Source organism: Podarcis melisellensis (assembly GCF_964234715.1).
Source record: "Podarcis melisellensis genome assembly, chromosome: 2".
NCBI lineage: Eukaryota > Metazoa > Chordata > Lepidosauria > Squamata > Lacertidae > Podarcis > Podarcis melisellensis.
In genome coordinates, this window is record NC_138529.1 from 74143409 (window position 1) to 74155482 (window position 12074).

At 42.1% G+C, this 12074-nt stretch overlaps 1 protein-coding gene and 1 long non-coding RNA gene across 7 annotated transcripts in view; one reads left to right on the forward strand and one right to left on the reverse strand.

Annotated features, from left to right (window-relative positions):
- LOC309364301 overlaps positions 1-12074 on the forward strand; it is a 35329-nt gene that overhangs the window by 16560 nt on the left and 6695 nt on the right. For 2 of the 4 annotated variants that reach the window (XR_014165803.1, XR_014165805.1), the window contains exons 3-4: positions 9115-9218; positions 9643-10331. This is a non-coding gene — a long non-coding RNA (uncharacterized lncRNA). Of the gene's footprint in view, positions 1-2400; positions 2901-9114; positions 9219-9642; positions 10332-12074 lie in introns of those variants that run through there. The other 2 variants (XR_014165802.1, XR_014165804.1) reach the window with 2 other exon arrangements.
- Positions 1-12074, reverse strand: part of SFMBT1 (Scm like with four mbt domains 1) — a 75109-nt gene that overhangs the window by 12690 nt on the left and 50345 nt on the right. For all 3 annotated transcript variants that reach the window (XM_081901192.1, XM_081901191.1, XM_081901193.1), the window contains exons 6-14: positions 10928-11174; positions 9586-9683; positions 8142-8243; positions 6535-6685; positions 5955-6037; positions 4804-4930; positions 3564-3677; positions 2908-2950; positions 1052-1116 (exon numbers count right to left, since the gene is read on the reverse strand). In XM_081901192.1, the coding sequence (XP_081757318.1) occupies positions 1052-1116; positions 2908-2950; positions 3564-3677; positions 4804-4930; positions 5955-6037; positions 6535-6685; positions 8142-8243; positions 9586-9683; positions 10928-11174 (1030 nt within the window). The remainder of the gene's footprint in view (positions 1-1051; positions 1117-2907; positions 2951-3563; positions 3678-4803; positions 4931-5954; positions 6038-6534; positions 6686-8141; positions 8244-9585; positions 9684-10927; positions 11175-12074) is intronic.

Below are 12074 nucleotides of genomic sequence, written 5' to 3' on the forward strand. Positions count from 1 at the left end.
CTGGACCTGAGAGATGAGGGAACTTGCCCAAAATTCAGGGAGCTCATCTGCACAAGGGCCTTTTCGCTAGCACAAAACCCCTTTGAGTAGCAAACACAGGTTTGGATCTAAATCACTAAAAACTGGGCCAGAATCAGCTATGTCACAGTGTCACAAAGCCCAATCAAACAGAAAGCAAGGGCTTGTGGCCACTGCCAATGCCTGATTTTCTGGACTCCTCCCTGCCCCAACTCTGTTCTAGTTTATCCCATTCTGCAGTGTGATTGGGGTGCCCTCAGAGGACCCCTTTGAGAAGCTGCTGGGGGAGCAGAGAGAGGGAAAGTCAACTTCTGCCATCCTGTTATGCAGACTTTTTGGGGATACAATTTATTATGTGTTAACACTGAAGCAAAGTTTATGGTTATTTGCTTTAGCGTGCAAAATAAGTTAGCATCCTCCGTGATGCAAGATAGTTAAAGATATCAATATACCAATAGTCATTTCATTCCAGCTATGCTTGGACTAAGAGCCGCTTTCTCTTAAAGCCCTAATTCCAGGGGTTTATAACTGGCACATATAGAGATTGTATTGTATTGACATAACATCTCTCCATTTAAAAACCAATTAAATCCCAGAATGAGCAGCAGCCACTTCTGCAAAGCTGACATTAGGTAGCACCTCAAACACACATTTTGTTGCATTGCAAGTCATGCAGTAAGATTTTAGAGAGTATTAACTGATTTGTTCAGCAGCAGATGCACTTATTCAACAGTCATCCATTCAACAGTTTAACAAATGATTAGATTTCACCATCTGGCACATATGGAATTCTACTGTCAAATGGCCTTTTGTCTATAGAGTTGCCTGAGTTCCCTGCAAAGCAGAACATGGAAACTCACTGCAGAACGGATAAAAGTTCAAAGGAAAAGTAGGAAGTGTTTGTGAGGAAGAGCCTCACCCCAGCAGGATAGTTCTAGAACGCTAAGCCCGTGAGGGAAACATGACATGTACACACCATGACATTTAGCCTCATTCTCCAACTACTACAGACACAAAGACACTTCTTTCTTACCGGTATCAGCGGAGTTCAGTTCCTGGCTCTTTAGTCCCTCATGGACAGTTCTTGAGGATAATATTCTGACCAAGGAAGAGAGCAAAGCAAGAGAGAGAGAGAGAGAGAGAGAGAGAGAGAGAGAGAGAGAGAGAGAGAGAGAGAGAGAGATATGGCATTATTCATTATTTGGGCTCTTGAGCTCCTCATCCCGTTTGGGCTTTTGTTTTTGTTTCTATAGTAGAAGGGACTTGTGCCTCTAGCAAAGGTTTCATATTCATTGTCTCCCTTCCCCCGCTTCTCTCCTCTTGCCCCCTCTGGAATTGCCGTTCCCTCATTCCCTCCTTAGTGCCCAAGCCCAATTATAATTAAATCAAAGCACACACAATTGGAAAAAATAACATATTCTTCCCCTGCCCAGCCCTGCATCCAGTTTCCCTCTTTCTATTTTAGACTGTAAACCTCCCAGGGCAGGTCATAGCTGTTCTTTATAAAGCAGTATACACATAGGTGGCATAACAAATGACATCTACTACAACATGGGACCCGCCAAGTGAGTTAAAGAACAGGAGTTTTTAAACTAATGTATTAACTGTATGTAAAATGGGTGGGGATTCTCAGGCCTTTGATCCTCAGGATTTTCTATAACCCATGACTCCTCCTAGGCACCCACATCACAGACCCTGCTGCACAAGCTCTGCTGGTTGGAATGTATCCTTGAACTGGAATAGTGTCCCTTTCTTGCCCAGATAGAGAGATAAATGTGCAGAGACCTCTGATTTTTGTGTGGCTGTATAAAAATAAGAGTCACATTCATGGCCTTAAGGTTGCCCACTAGGGAATGTGGCCCCCAGGCTGCTGAAAAAGGTCCCCCAACTCTATAAAACCAACAGGGTGGCCAGAGATGTAAGCACTGCTAAAGAACAGCAGCAACATGTCAGGTGAAATAATACCAAGTGAAAAGGGAGCAATATCCCTCCCACCCTGTCCGACATGTTGCATGCGTGTGAGAAAAATGCACCAGAAGATGGAAAGCAAAGCTGGCAATGGCTTCCAAGAACTGGAGGACAGAGAACTTGCTTAAGGGACTACCCCAAAGTGTGTTTGTGCTATAGACTCTATAGCATAACATCTATAGCATCTGCTGTGTCTATAGTATAGATCAGGTCTTGTCAACCTGGTCCCTACCGCCCACTAGTGGGTGTTTCAGGTTTCTAGGTGGGTGGTAGGGGGTTCTATGGCACAAGCTGAATCCTCCTTCCATCGAGCATTTTACCATCAAGAAAGATGGATTAGTGGGCGGTAGGTATAAAAAGGTTGACTACCCCTGGTATAGATATTAACATCTCAATCCAACTATTATATGACAGGAAGATCCACTGATGGCAGGTCACTTCCACAGAACTGCAGTGTATCAAGCAAAGTATGGAATTATTTCTTCTGAATTAGCTGGACTTCCATCTACTTTTCTAACAGAGTTCAACTTCTGCTATTGCAATCCAAATGCAGATTTGTGAGGCTAACCACCTACATGACACGTGGAACATTTGAGGACCTGAAGTGAAAAAGAATTAAGTAACAACCTTTCAAGCAGCACTTATGAAAGGGACATGAGGGTGAATTAAAAAAAGTAATACCCAAAGCTGTCCTAACTAACGGAAAAGTGCACACTTCCAATATGACCTGAGAACAGTTCAGAAAGATGCAGTTGATTTAGAAGAAAAGTAGTTATGGTATATCCAGAGAGTATCATAGCATGACAGAGCCACAAACATGCTTATTTTCCAACTACTAAGTAAGTGAGCTCTAGTTAACTGCATTCAAGCTTCTCAAAAAACAGTCCATTGCTAGCAATGTGAAATAAGTTCAATGCTTACGGTTTCTCTGGTTGGACCACTGCAATTTTCTTTTCCTTGTTCACTGTAAGCCAAGGTGAAAGTCAATGAATAACCAGTGTATCAATTAAAAAGTTTTCCAATGATAACACACACTTTTTATTTTATAATCTTCTGTAAGCAGAATTTCAACATTTACATAGTCAGGCTACAGATAATAGTCATGTTTCATCACCGCCTGGGGAATTGAGACCCAACTTTCTTGTGAAACATGAAGAGATGAGCAAAGAACCAAACACGGGAAAATCCCTGAACTTTCAAGTGCAAACACACAGGCTTTTCAGTTTCCTAAGCTTACAAACATGCATTTCTCCAACTTGAAGGGTACTCTAAATCTACATGCAAGGGCTTGCACATTGCCCATCTACTGCTGCTCCAAGTATCCCCAAAAGGTTGCCTTGCTACTAAGTTCTAGTGAGTTCTAGATTCTCAAAGTATCAATTAAAAATGTCTTAAAACCTTCCACAGTCCTTCCTCTCTAGGGACTTGCTCTTGTGCTGTTTGATAGAGCTACAGAGCGATTGTTTTACCATTGTTATGTAAGAAATGCATATATACCATAGTACTCTGAAGTACAACAATCAATTCTGCAATACATTCCACTCCATCTTGTAGTATAGTAATTGTATTAGTCATACCTACTGCCCTGCGAGGAGGTCTAAGCTGATATCCATTTGTTTCGCACCAGCCTACTGGAAATATATTCATAGATTCCACACTCACTATGCATTCAGGGACTGGCATTTTAGAACCTGTTAAGAGACAAATGGAACACATAGCCCAAATCAATGGTTGTTGCAACTGGACTCGTAACAGAACACAACACTTGCTATAATACATATCTGTGTACCTGCACATTTGAATAAGACATACTGTATTTTTCGCACCATAGGGCGCACCGGACCATAGGGCGCACCCATTTTTTTGGGGGGAAATAAAGGGGAAAAAATTATTTCCCCCCCCAGGCGCGGGGCTGGGGCGGGGGAAGCTCGAGCTTCCCCCGACCCCAGCCCGCAAACAGGCAGCTCTCTGCAAGCCGTGGGAGCGCTCCGGCTCCTTGTGGAGAGGTCCGCGAAGCCTGGGCGCGCTGAGCTCAGCGCGCGCAGGCTTCGGCATGCTGGCAACTCCCCGCAAGGAGCCGGAGCGCTCCGGCTCCTTGCGGAGAGGTCCGCGAAGCCTGGGCGCGCTGAGCTCAGCGCGCGCAGGCTTCGGCATGCTGGCAACTCCCCGCAAGGAGCCGGAGCGCTCCGGCTCCTTGCGGAGAGGTCCGCGAAGCCTGGGCGCGCTGAGCTCAGCGCGCGCAGGCTTCGCCATGCTGGCAACTCCCCGCAAGGAGCCGGAGCGCTCCGGCTCCTTGCGGAGAGGTCCGCGAAGCCTGGGCGCGCTGAGCTCAGCGCGCGCAGGCTTCGCCATGCTGGCAACTCTCCGCAAGGAGCCGGAGTGCTCCCGCTCCTTGCGAAGAGGTCCGCGAAGCCTGGAGAGCGTGAGGGGTCGGTGCGCACCGACCCCTCTCACTCTCCAGGCTTCAGCGAAAGCCTGCATTCGCACCATAGGACGCACACACATTTCCCCTTCATTTTTGGAGGGGAAAAAGTGCGTCCTATGGTGCGAAAAATACGGTAAGTAGCATGACAGGCCCTCAAAAAAGGAATCTGTCAGGAAACAAGCCTTTGATTGTTGCCTATAAGGGTTTTATCATGAGTTGCAAAAAAATACAACAAAACCATGGGCTGGAACAGCTGTTTTCAGAGCCATTTTTAGGAGTAAGACTGTGTGCTGGTAAAGATTTATAATGTTCAGATAAGGCAGTGGCATTAACATGCTACATGGGGAAGGCGAACAAAATTCAAAACATCTACCTTTCAAAATATAACTTACTTTCCAGCTGTAGCCAGAGATAGGAATCCTTCACCTTTGTAACAGTAGCTACACAGATTTCTTCAGGATCTTGTGAGTTTACTGCCTCAAGTTTCATGTTCTCCTTAAAGCCGTGGTCAGAAGTCAGCTAAAAAAAGAAGGAAAAAGGAAAAAAACACTTAGGTGGAACATGCAATTTTAAGGGCACCCAATTCATACACCAAACAGGAAAAACATTCAGAACAGAGTAAACACAGACCATTGAAGGGAATCACCAGGGATTTAAATGGTAAGTTCAAAACAATAATCAGCAAGCAGTTTCTTGTAGATTACCAAGGGAATTTCAACTTGGCACTCAAAAAAAGTATTAAAAGAAGAAAAAATAATTGCTTCAAGTCCACATCTTGTAATACTCAAGATCAAAATTAAACTGCAATAGTGGAAATAATCATACACAAAATAAGAAACCTACTTCCTGCACAAAGAATAAATTAATTCACACACAGAGCCAACAAGGTGGTAAACTTGTGTCTGAGCTGTGCCACTTCAAACTAAAGTGGGAACCTACATGGTTTACTCTCCCATACCTTGAGGGAGGATCCAAAAGGCTGCATGAAATGTTCCATGCATGCACCAGGCTTCCCCCTCCCATCAACGTCCCTTACCCCAAAATTGCTCCGACAGGCTGATGACTCTCTAGAACAAAATACCACATGGCTTGAAGGGCTTGCAGTCAGAAAGCAAAATTCACTTACCCTCCCCGCCAAAGTGCTTCCCATGTGTGCAGTAAAAAAATCAGTAAGAATCCCGGAACTCAAAGACTAGATTTTGGGGAGAAGGATACTAGTTGAGCCATCTCCCCGATATTCTAGGGGCTGAATTCAGCCCACCTCCCAGAAACATTTCATCAGGTGAACCCTCACCTACACTTCAAACACTTCATATCCTGTTTGTGGCCTAAGATGCATAATGCCATTGTTCGACTTCCAAGCCTTGAGATACCATCAATTCTTGCAGAGTAAGGTGAATATTAAACATCTCTTTAGACTATTTTGGGACGCTTTGCCCTCAAAACACCAGTACTTTAATTCTTTTTTCCACTATGTGGTGTGGTTAACAAACTAAGTAAAATATTCACCGTTGAATAAACACATTATATTGTGAATGCTTACCGAGGGAAAACAGCTTTGGGGAGCAGCCTCTGCTCCACACTGCTTGAGATAATCTGCCCAGTCAAAGTCTTGCCCAGGATAACCTATGAAGGAGCAAACAAATGACTCTTATTTATTAATGCATTTTTATCTTATCCTTCCTACAAAGAGGTCAGCGTAGTAGCCATGATCCTCTCCTCCATTTTATCCTCACAGCCACCCTCTTAGGGAAGTTAAACTGAGAGACAGCCTGCCAAAAGAGCATCATAGTTGTGTGGGATTTATGCCAGGATCTCTCTACTCCTTGTTCAACGTTTGTCTATCCCATACTGGCTTAAGTAAGTTTGAGAATGATATGAGTAGTTCCTGAGGACACACAAATGCCTTCACATTCTCAAGCTAGGCTTTTCACACTACTTGAAAAGCCTAGGCCCAGTGTCTTTCCCACACCACTTTTATAGTCATTTTAAGAAATCTTGCTGTTAAATTGTCCCAATCTCTGCAATACGCGGAACAGAAGTGTTTTCAGAGATAAAAATATAATGCTTCCAGTTCAACTGCTCGTATGAGAGCAGGCAAATAGACTGCATAGGCTACACACCTGGTGGAGGGCTGAGATGCAAGCCATTTTTTAGACTCCATTGCACAGGGAAAATACCAGAACTGTTGACATGACAGACGTAAGACCGGCTTGTGGTATATTCTGGTCGCAAATCATCTATTTCTACCAAAAAGTATTTATCATTAAACACCTGCAAAAAGACAAAGGAATGACTTTGAAACGAAGTTCACTTTACTAACATATAAAACTTTCTGAGTCACTGTCCTACTGCTAATAGTGGGTTGAATCAAATGTTAGTCTTATTAAGAGCAGACACATTGGAATGAATGACCATGACTAATTAAGGTTCATTAATTAATTTCAGCGGGTCAACTCTGAGGAGGACTTAGTTGGATACAATTCTTTGTTATTTATTGGCTAGGATACAGAGCCGTGTTCAATGTGCCCAAGGACTGAGCATGCTCAATGGGGAGTTAACTAGTTTTCTTTGAACAGCCCGCCCGCCCACATGAAATACTACACACGTCAATTACAAAAGTAATCTGTCATGAGGAATGAGAGAAATACAACCCTGAAAAGCTCTTTGAGCATGCGGAACCTCATGCTTGTAAAGTACCTCAAACATGATCAGAACCATGAAGCGTTTAAAAAGGAGGATATAGCGAAGTGGGAACATGCTCAGGACAAACATTCCACATTTATATAGGAAGAAGCAAGACAAAAAGGGCAACAGGATCACTAAAACACCAAGAAAGTTTAATAAACAGAAATTAACACCGTTTTATAGAAATAGAATAAATACATAAATAAAAATGGGCTGATTAAAACAAGGAATTCAAGGAATTCCCCCTGCTCTAGCCATATAAAGTAAAATTATGAAGGTGGAAAAGTACACTTGATCCTATAATTCCAAGGACTCCTCCCATGACAAGGATGAGTCATATGAACTGTAATTAAACAAGATGAACACAATAATGAGCTGCTGAAGTTGATTAGATTGTGGGCAGCAGAGGGACTGTGTTAAATGTGTAATTGATTAGAAGGTGGAGAAAAATGCACCTAGACAGGAATGGGACTGTGAGAATGCCATCTGAATTTCTCAAACAGATAAGCTATTTTATGTGAAAATTCTGATGAGCCATCTTAGAAGGAGTAAGATATAGAAACGTAAAGCATGTAAGGTAAAGGGAATGCTGGGTAGGCAGAAAAAGAAAGGTTGATACTGTTGACAGAACTGCTCTGACAGTTTACTGCTGAGAAAATGACAAGAATTGTGCATCTATTCCAGACATTGTCATGACACCTCGAGTTGTAAGAGTTCTGAACAGAAAATAAAGTTACTTTTACAACAAAAAAAACCAAGGGGGATTGCCTATGGACATATTTAATTTATGGCGAGTACTGCATATGGGTCATTCATTGCAATAAATCATGAAAGAATAGAAGACCCAAAAGTGGGGACCTCATTAAGGAACTCAAAGAAACATGTCTTTATTTCCTAAGAGCACTGAGTGTACACAAAATTATATTAAAGTGAACAGGACCAGAAAGTTACCTTGCCGATGCCAAATGGGAAGATGAAAAAATAAAGTATGTTTAAAATGTTACATCTTGGAGCCAGAGAACTTCAGAATATAATTGGGTACCTTTGTAACTGTGGCTGGCGAGATGACGAAAGGAGTTTTGGGATCAACAGCTTCTAACTTCATGTTGACAGAGAACGAATGAATTCCAACAACAGGTTTGTCCTAAAAATGACAACACAAAAATTTTAAATTATCATTGAGGTCCTTTGTATCATTGAAACAGAAAATTCTTCAAAGTAGAAGAGATGCCTGGTATCTTCCACTAGCACAAGAGACGCCATAACCTTATCCTTTAATATTTCAACAAGAATCACACTAGTTCATCCTGGCATTTCAAAAGTTATTTCACTTACAGGAAGCCAGCAAATGAAAGTTGGCAGCAATTGCTCTCTTACTAAAATGGACATTACATTTTCAGTTCAGCGAGACTGGGATTTGACATAATACTTTTCACCCAGGAATTTCTAATCTGCAGCATAATGAAGGCATTTAGACAACTCTCCTGGTTTGCAGAGAGGCCATTTAATGTAAAAACAAAAACCCAGTCCAGGAAACTCTTGTCACTTGAAATTGAACAAAATGAACTAATCTCTAGCACAGAATAAAATAAGTATAATGTCACAGGCAATCAACCGTAACTTTGCTTGGTTGGGATAATCTTATTTCTGAGAGGCCTGCAATTTATGATGTTTTCGAAAATGTGGGAGGTCACTTAAGGCAAATGTAGGTTAATGGGAAAATATACCACAGAATCAGCATTAGCTCTGTATACTGCCTTCTAGTCAAAGGACCAACCTAGAGTGTCATCTGTACTGTGCCACCTAGAAACCAAGTTAAAACATAAAGAGCATGCAGTGGTACTACCTCTCTCCACAGTTATGGAGTGTGGTGCCTCTGAAAAACATGGCAAAGTCAAAACACCTTTAAGAAAGTGTTGCAAAACTCTTATTTGGTTTGGAGTTTTGTGTCTGTAGCTGAAGGAGTCAACACTGTACCCATTTTATTTTATTTTAATATGTCATGTATATTTCAGGTGCTCGTTTAGCTCAGCCTATAAGACCCAATGTGCAAAGAACTTCATGCAGCTTGCGCAACAGAAGGAACCAAAACCCAATGGAGCCTCCTGATGGAGGAAAGGTGGTGATTTTCACTGATTCCCACTTCCCTTGCCTCCTCCCATACTATTCCAAAAGGGACCCCAACCCATAGCTGTCAACATTTCCCTTTTTTAAGCGAAATTCCCTTATTCCGAATAGGATTCCTCGCAAGAAAAGGGAAAAGTTGACAGCTATGCCCCAACCACCCAGAACAGCTTCTCAGCGGGCGCACAACAAATGACTCTGAAAATCACTATCCTTCCCTGCTTTCCTCCAGCAGGAGCGTTTTGTGGGTGGAGTTCAACTGATGTGAACTCTGCATCTAGGTCTTTATATTTAACCATACCATTTGTTAAAAGCACTCAGGCCGGGTGTAGTGATCCGATAGCAAATTCCAGCGCTTGTACCTTAAATAGATCAGTGGGAACCAAAGATTCTTCTTCCTCCTCTTTTATTTTTTCTAGGATATCCTGCCATTCTGCTTCAGTCTTCAAATGCCTAACAGCTTCAATAAAAGAATGGTAGTCTGAGTTAAAGTGCCACACTTTTTAAAAAATGAGTCCATTACACTACACAACTAAGTCAACGATCTGAAAATCAACTCAAAAGTTTCCCCTCCCCCACTGAACCCTACTATGAGCCCTACATTGAATGGTTTTTAAATTGCCCGCAATGCATGCTTGCATTTTCCACTGAGACTTCCTTTTAATAGTTCTTATGCAAAATCTTTTAATTGCTTTTTTACATAAGCAGTTTGGAGATGGGAGTTGGAGGGGAGGGTAAATTGCTGATAAGGAATCCTTAAACTTATCTCCAGTGCACTATTTATGTGTGCCCTTGGGTTACGGGCCTAAAAGTGCATCTCCATGCCCAGAGTGTGAACAGAACAGAACAGAGCAGAGCACAGCATGTGTATTGCTCCAAGTTTACTCACAGACAACAAAAGAACTACCAGACTCTATGTATCTAGAGCAATTTGCCTGTTTTCATGGCAATTGTGTCTGCAGCTCAGATAAACTTTAAGAAGAAAATGCAAAGCCTCCAGGTTTGGAACAGTCCCATGCTATTCATGTGATGTCGGCAAAGACACAGTATGATTTCTGACTAGACTGAAAGTCCTTAAGAATACTGTTCGAGGCTAATGAAAACAAGCCCAAGGGAAGACAAATTCATGTATGCATGCATTCTCTCTTTTTCCTGTCCCTGCTATTTTTCCTTATTGTATAGCTCTGTGTAGCATAGCATATTAGCAAATGTCAAATCCCAGAGATTCTCTGTTTGGTCTTGTCAATATACCCCAAACAAGAGACAGGGGTACAATATAGGGAAATTTACGTGTTTTTCTATTCTTTTAAAATAGCTGCTCTGAGCAGATGACTCTTGTCGGCAATTCCAAAAGCAAGTACAAGTGTGTGTGTCTGTGTGTGTGTGCGCACGCACGCCTCAGTTTTTGAGCGTCTTGGAGGACGAATGTTTTGGTTTTCGAACACCGAAAATCTGGAAGTAAATGCTTCCATTTCTGAATGCACCTCAGAAGTCGAACTTCTGAGGCAGCTTCCTGTTTGAGTTTTCCACACTTTTGAGGCTTCTGTATTGAGTTTCCAGTTTTCAAACGGTCTTCCAGAATGGATTCCGTTCGAAAACCGAGGAACCACTGTGTGTGTGTGTGTGTGTGTGTGTGTGTGTGAAAACACCAAAAGCTTTTCTTCTTCAGACCTTGCACTCCAAATTGAAAATGCAGTTTTATACCTAGTGGAGGTTCAAGGGTGTATCCTTGTTGAGTTGCCCAGCCCACTGGATGGAGAAAGGGATCCAAATAGAACATCCATAAGTCATACTGATCTAAATCTCCGAGTCCTTCATAGCGTAGCTTGAGCCTTCCACCAACATTTTCCAAAACATTGACTATCCAAGCTCCTAGAGAATCATTCAAGTGCTGACATTCTAGTCTTGAACCGGGAGCAATGAGATCCAAGGGATTATTCCCTCGATGGAGCTGTGGAGGAAAGTGGAAAAAGGAAGATAAATGGTAAGCTGTCCAGTCACCTGCCTTGAATAGCTATCAAGACAAAATATCCATCTTCATTGCTTATGCTGAGTTATACGCAGACATCAACTATGAATACTGTTGGGTCAGCTAACGAGTTTTCAGGAATTCTGGCAAGATGTGGAAATGTAGTCCTATTTCCTATTCACGGCACTGCAGCTTCCACTTAAAAGCTTGATAGGCACACAGTTAAGATCATGGTAATTTGTAATTCATATAGGGAGCAGGAACCAGCATTTGTCTTCATGCTTTCTTAACAAGCAATTTCAAAAACAATTTGGGGCTGGGAAAAATGACCTACTGTTTTCTTTAAAAATGCTTACGCATCTTTATAAGGGAAAGATTAGCAAATACTATTGATTGCATTTGTTTTAGGAAGCCCACCTCTGCCATATTGACTCTCTATAAATATATTGTTATGCACTCTATCCATACAGTCAGATCTACTTTCTCAGCCTTTTGTCTTTGTGATGCTAGTGCCTATGACACAGGTGTACCCTCTGCCAGGTTTGGGATCACTGTGGAAGGAAAAGGAATCTGCCATTTCCTACCAACCTTCCCATTCAGACCTTGAAATCATGTCGGTGGTTATTGGTAGAATGGTTGGTTACCTGGGTTATCAACCTTCTCTTTAAGCATGTACCCTTTTGAACTGGAACTCATTGGTGTTTCACTAGTTTCCTCTCTTCCAGGGGGTAGCTGAGTGTCTTGTGTTTTAAACTAATTATTATGTTTTAATACTTGTATTATTTCACTAGATACCACTGCTAGGCTGTTTTGCTGAAAGATTAGCTTCCCAAAACAGCAAAAAAAAGTATAAGAAAACCTAGCAATGGAATCTGAATTCAC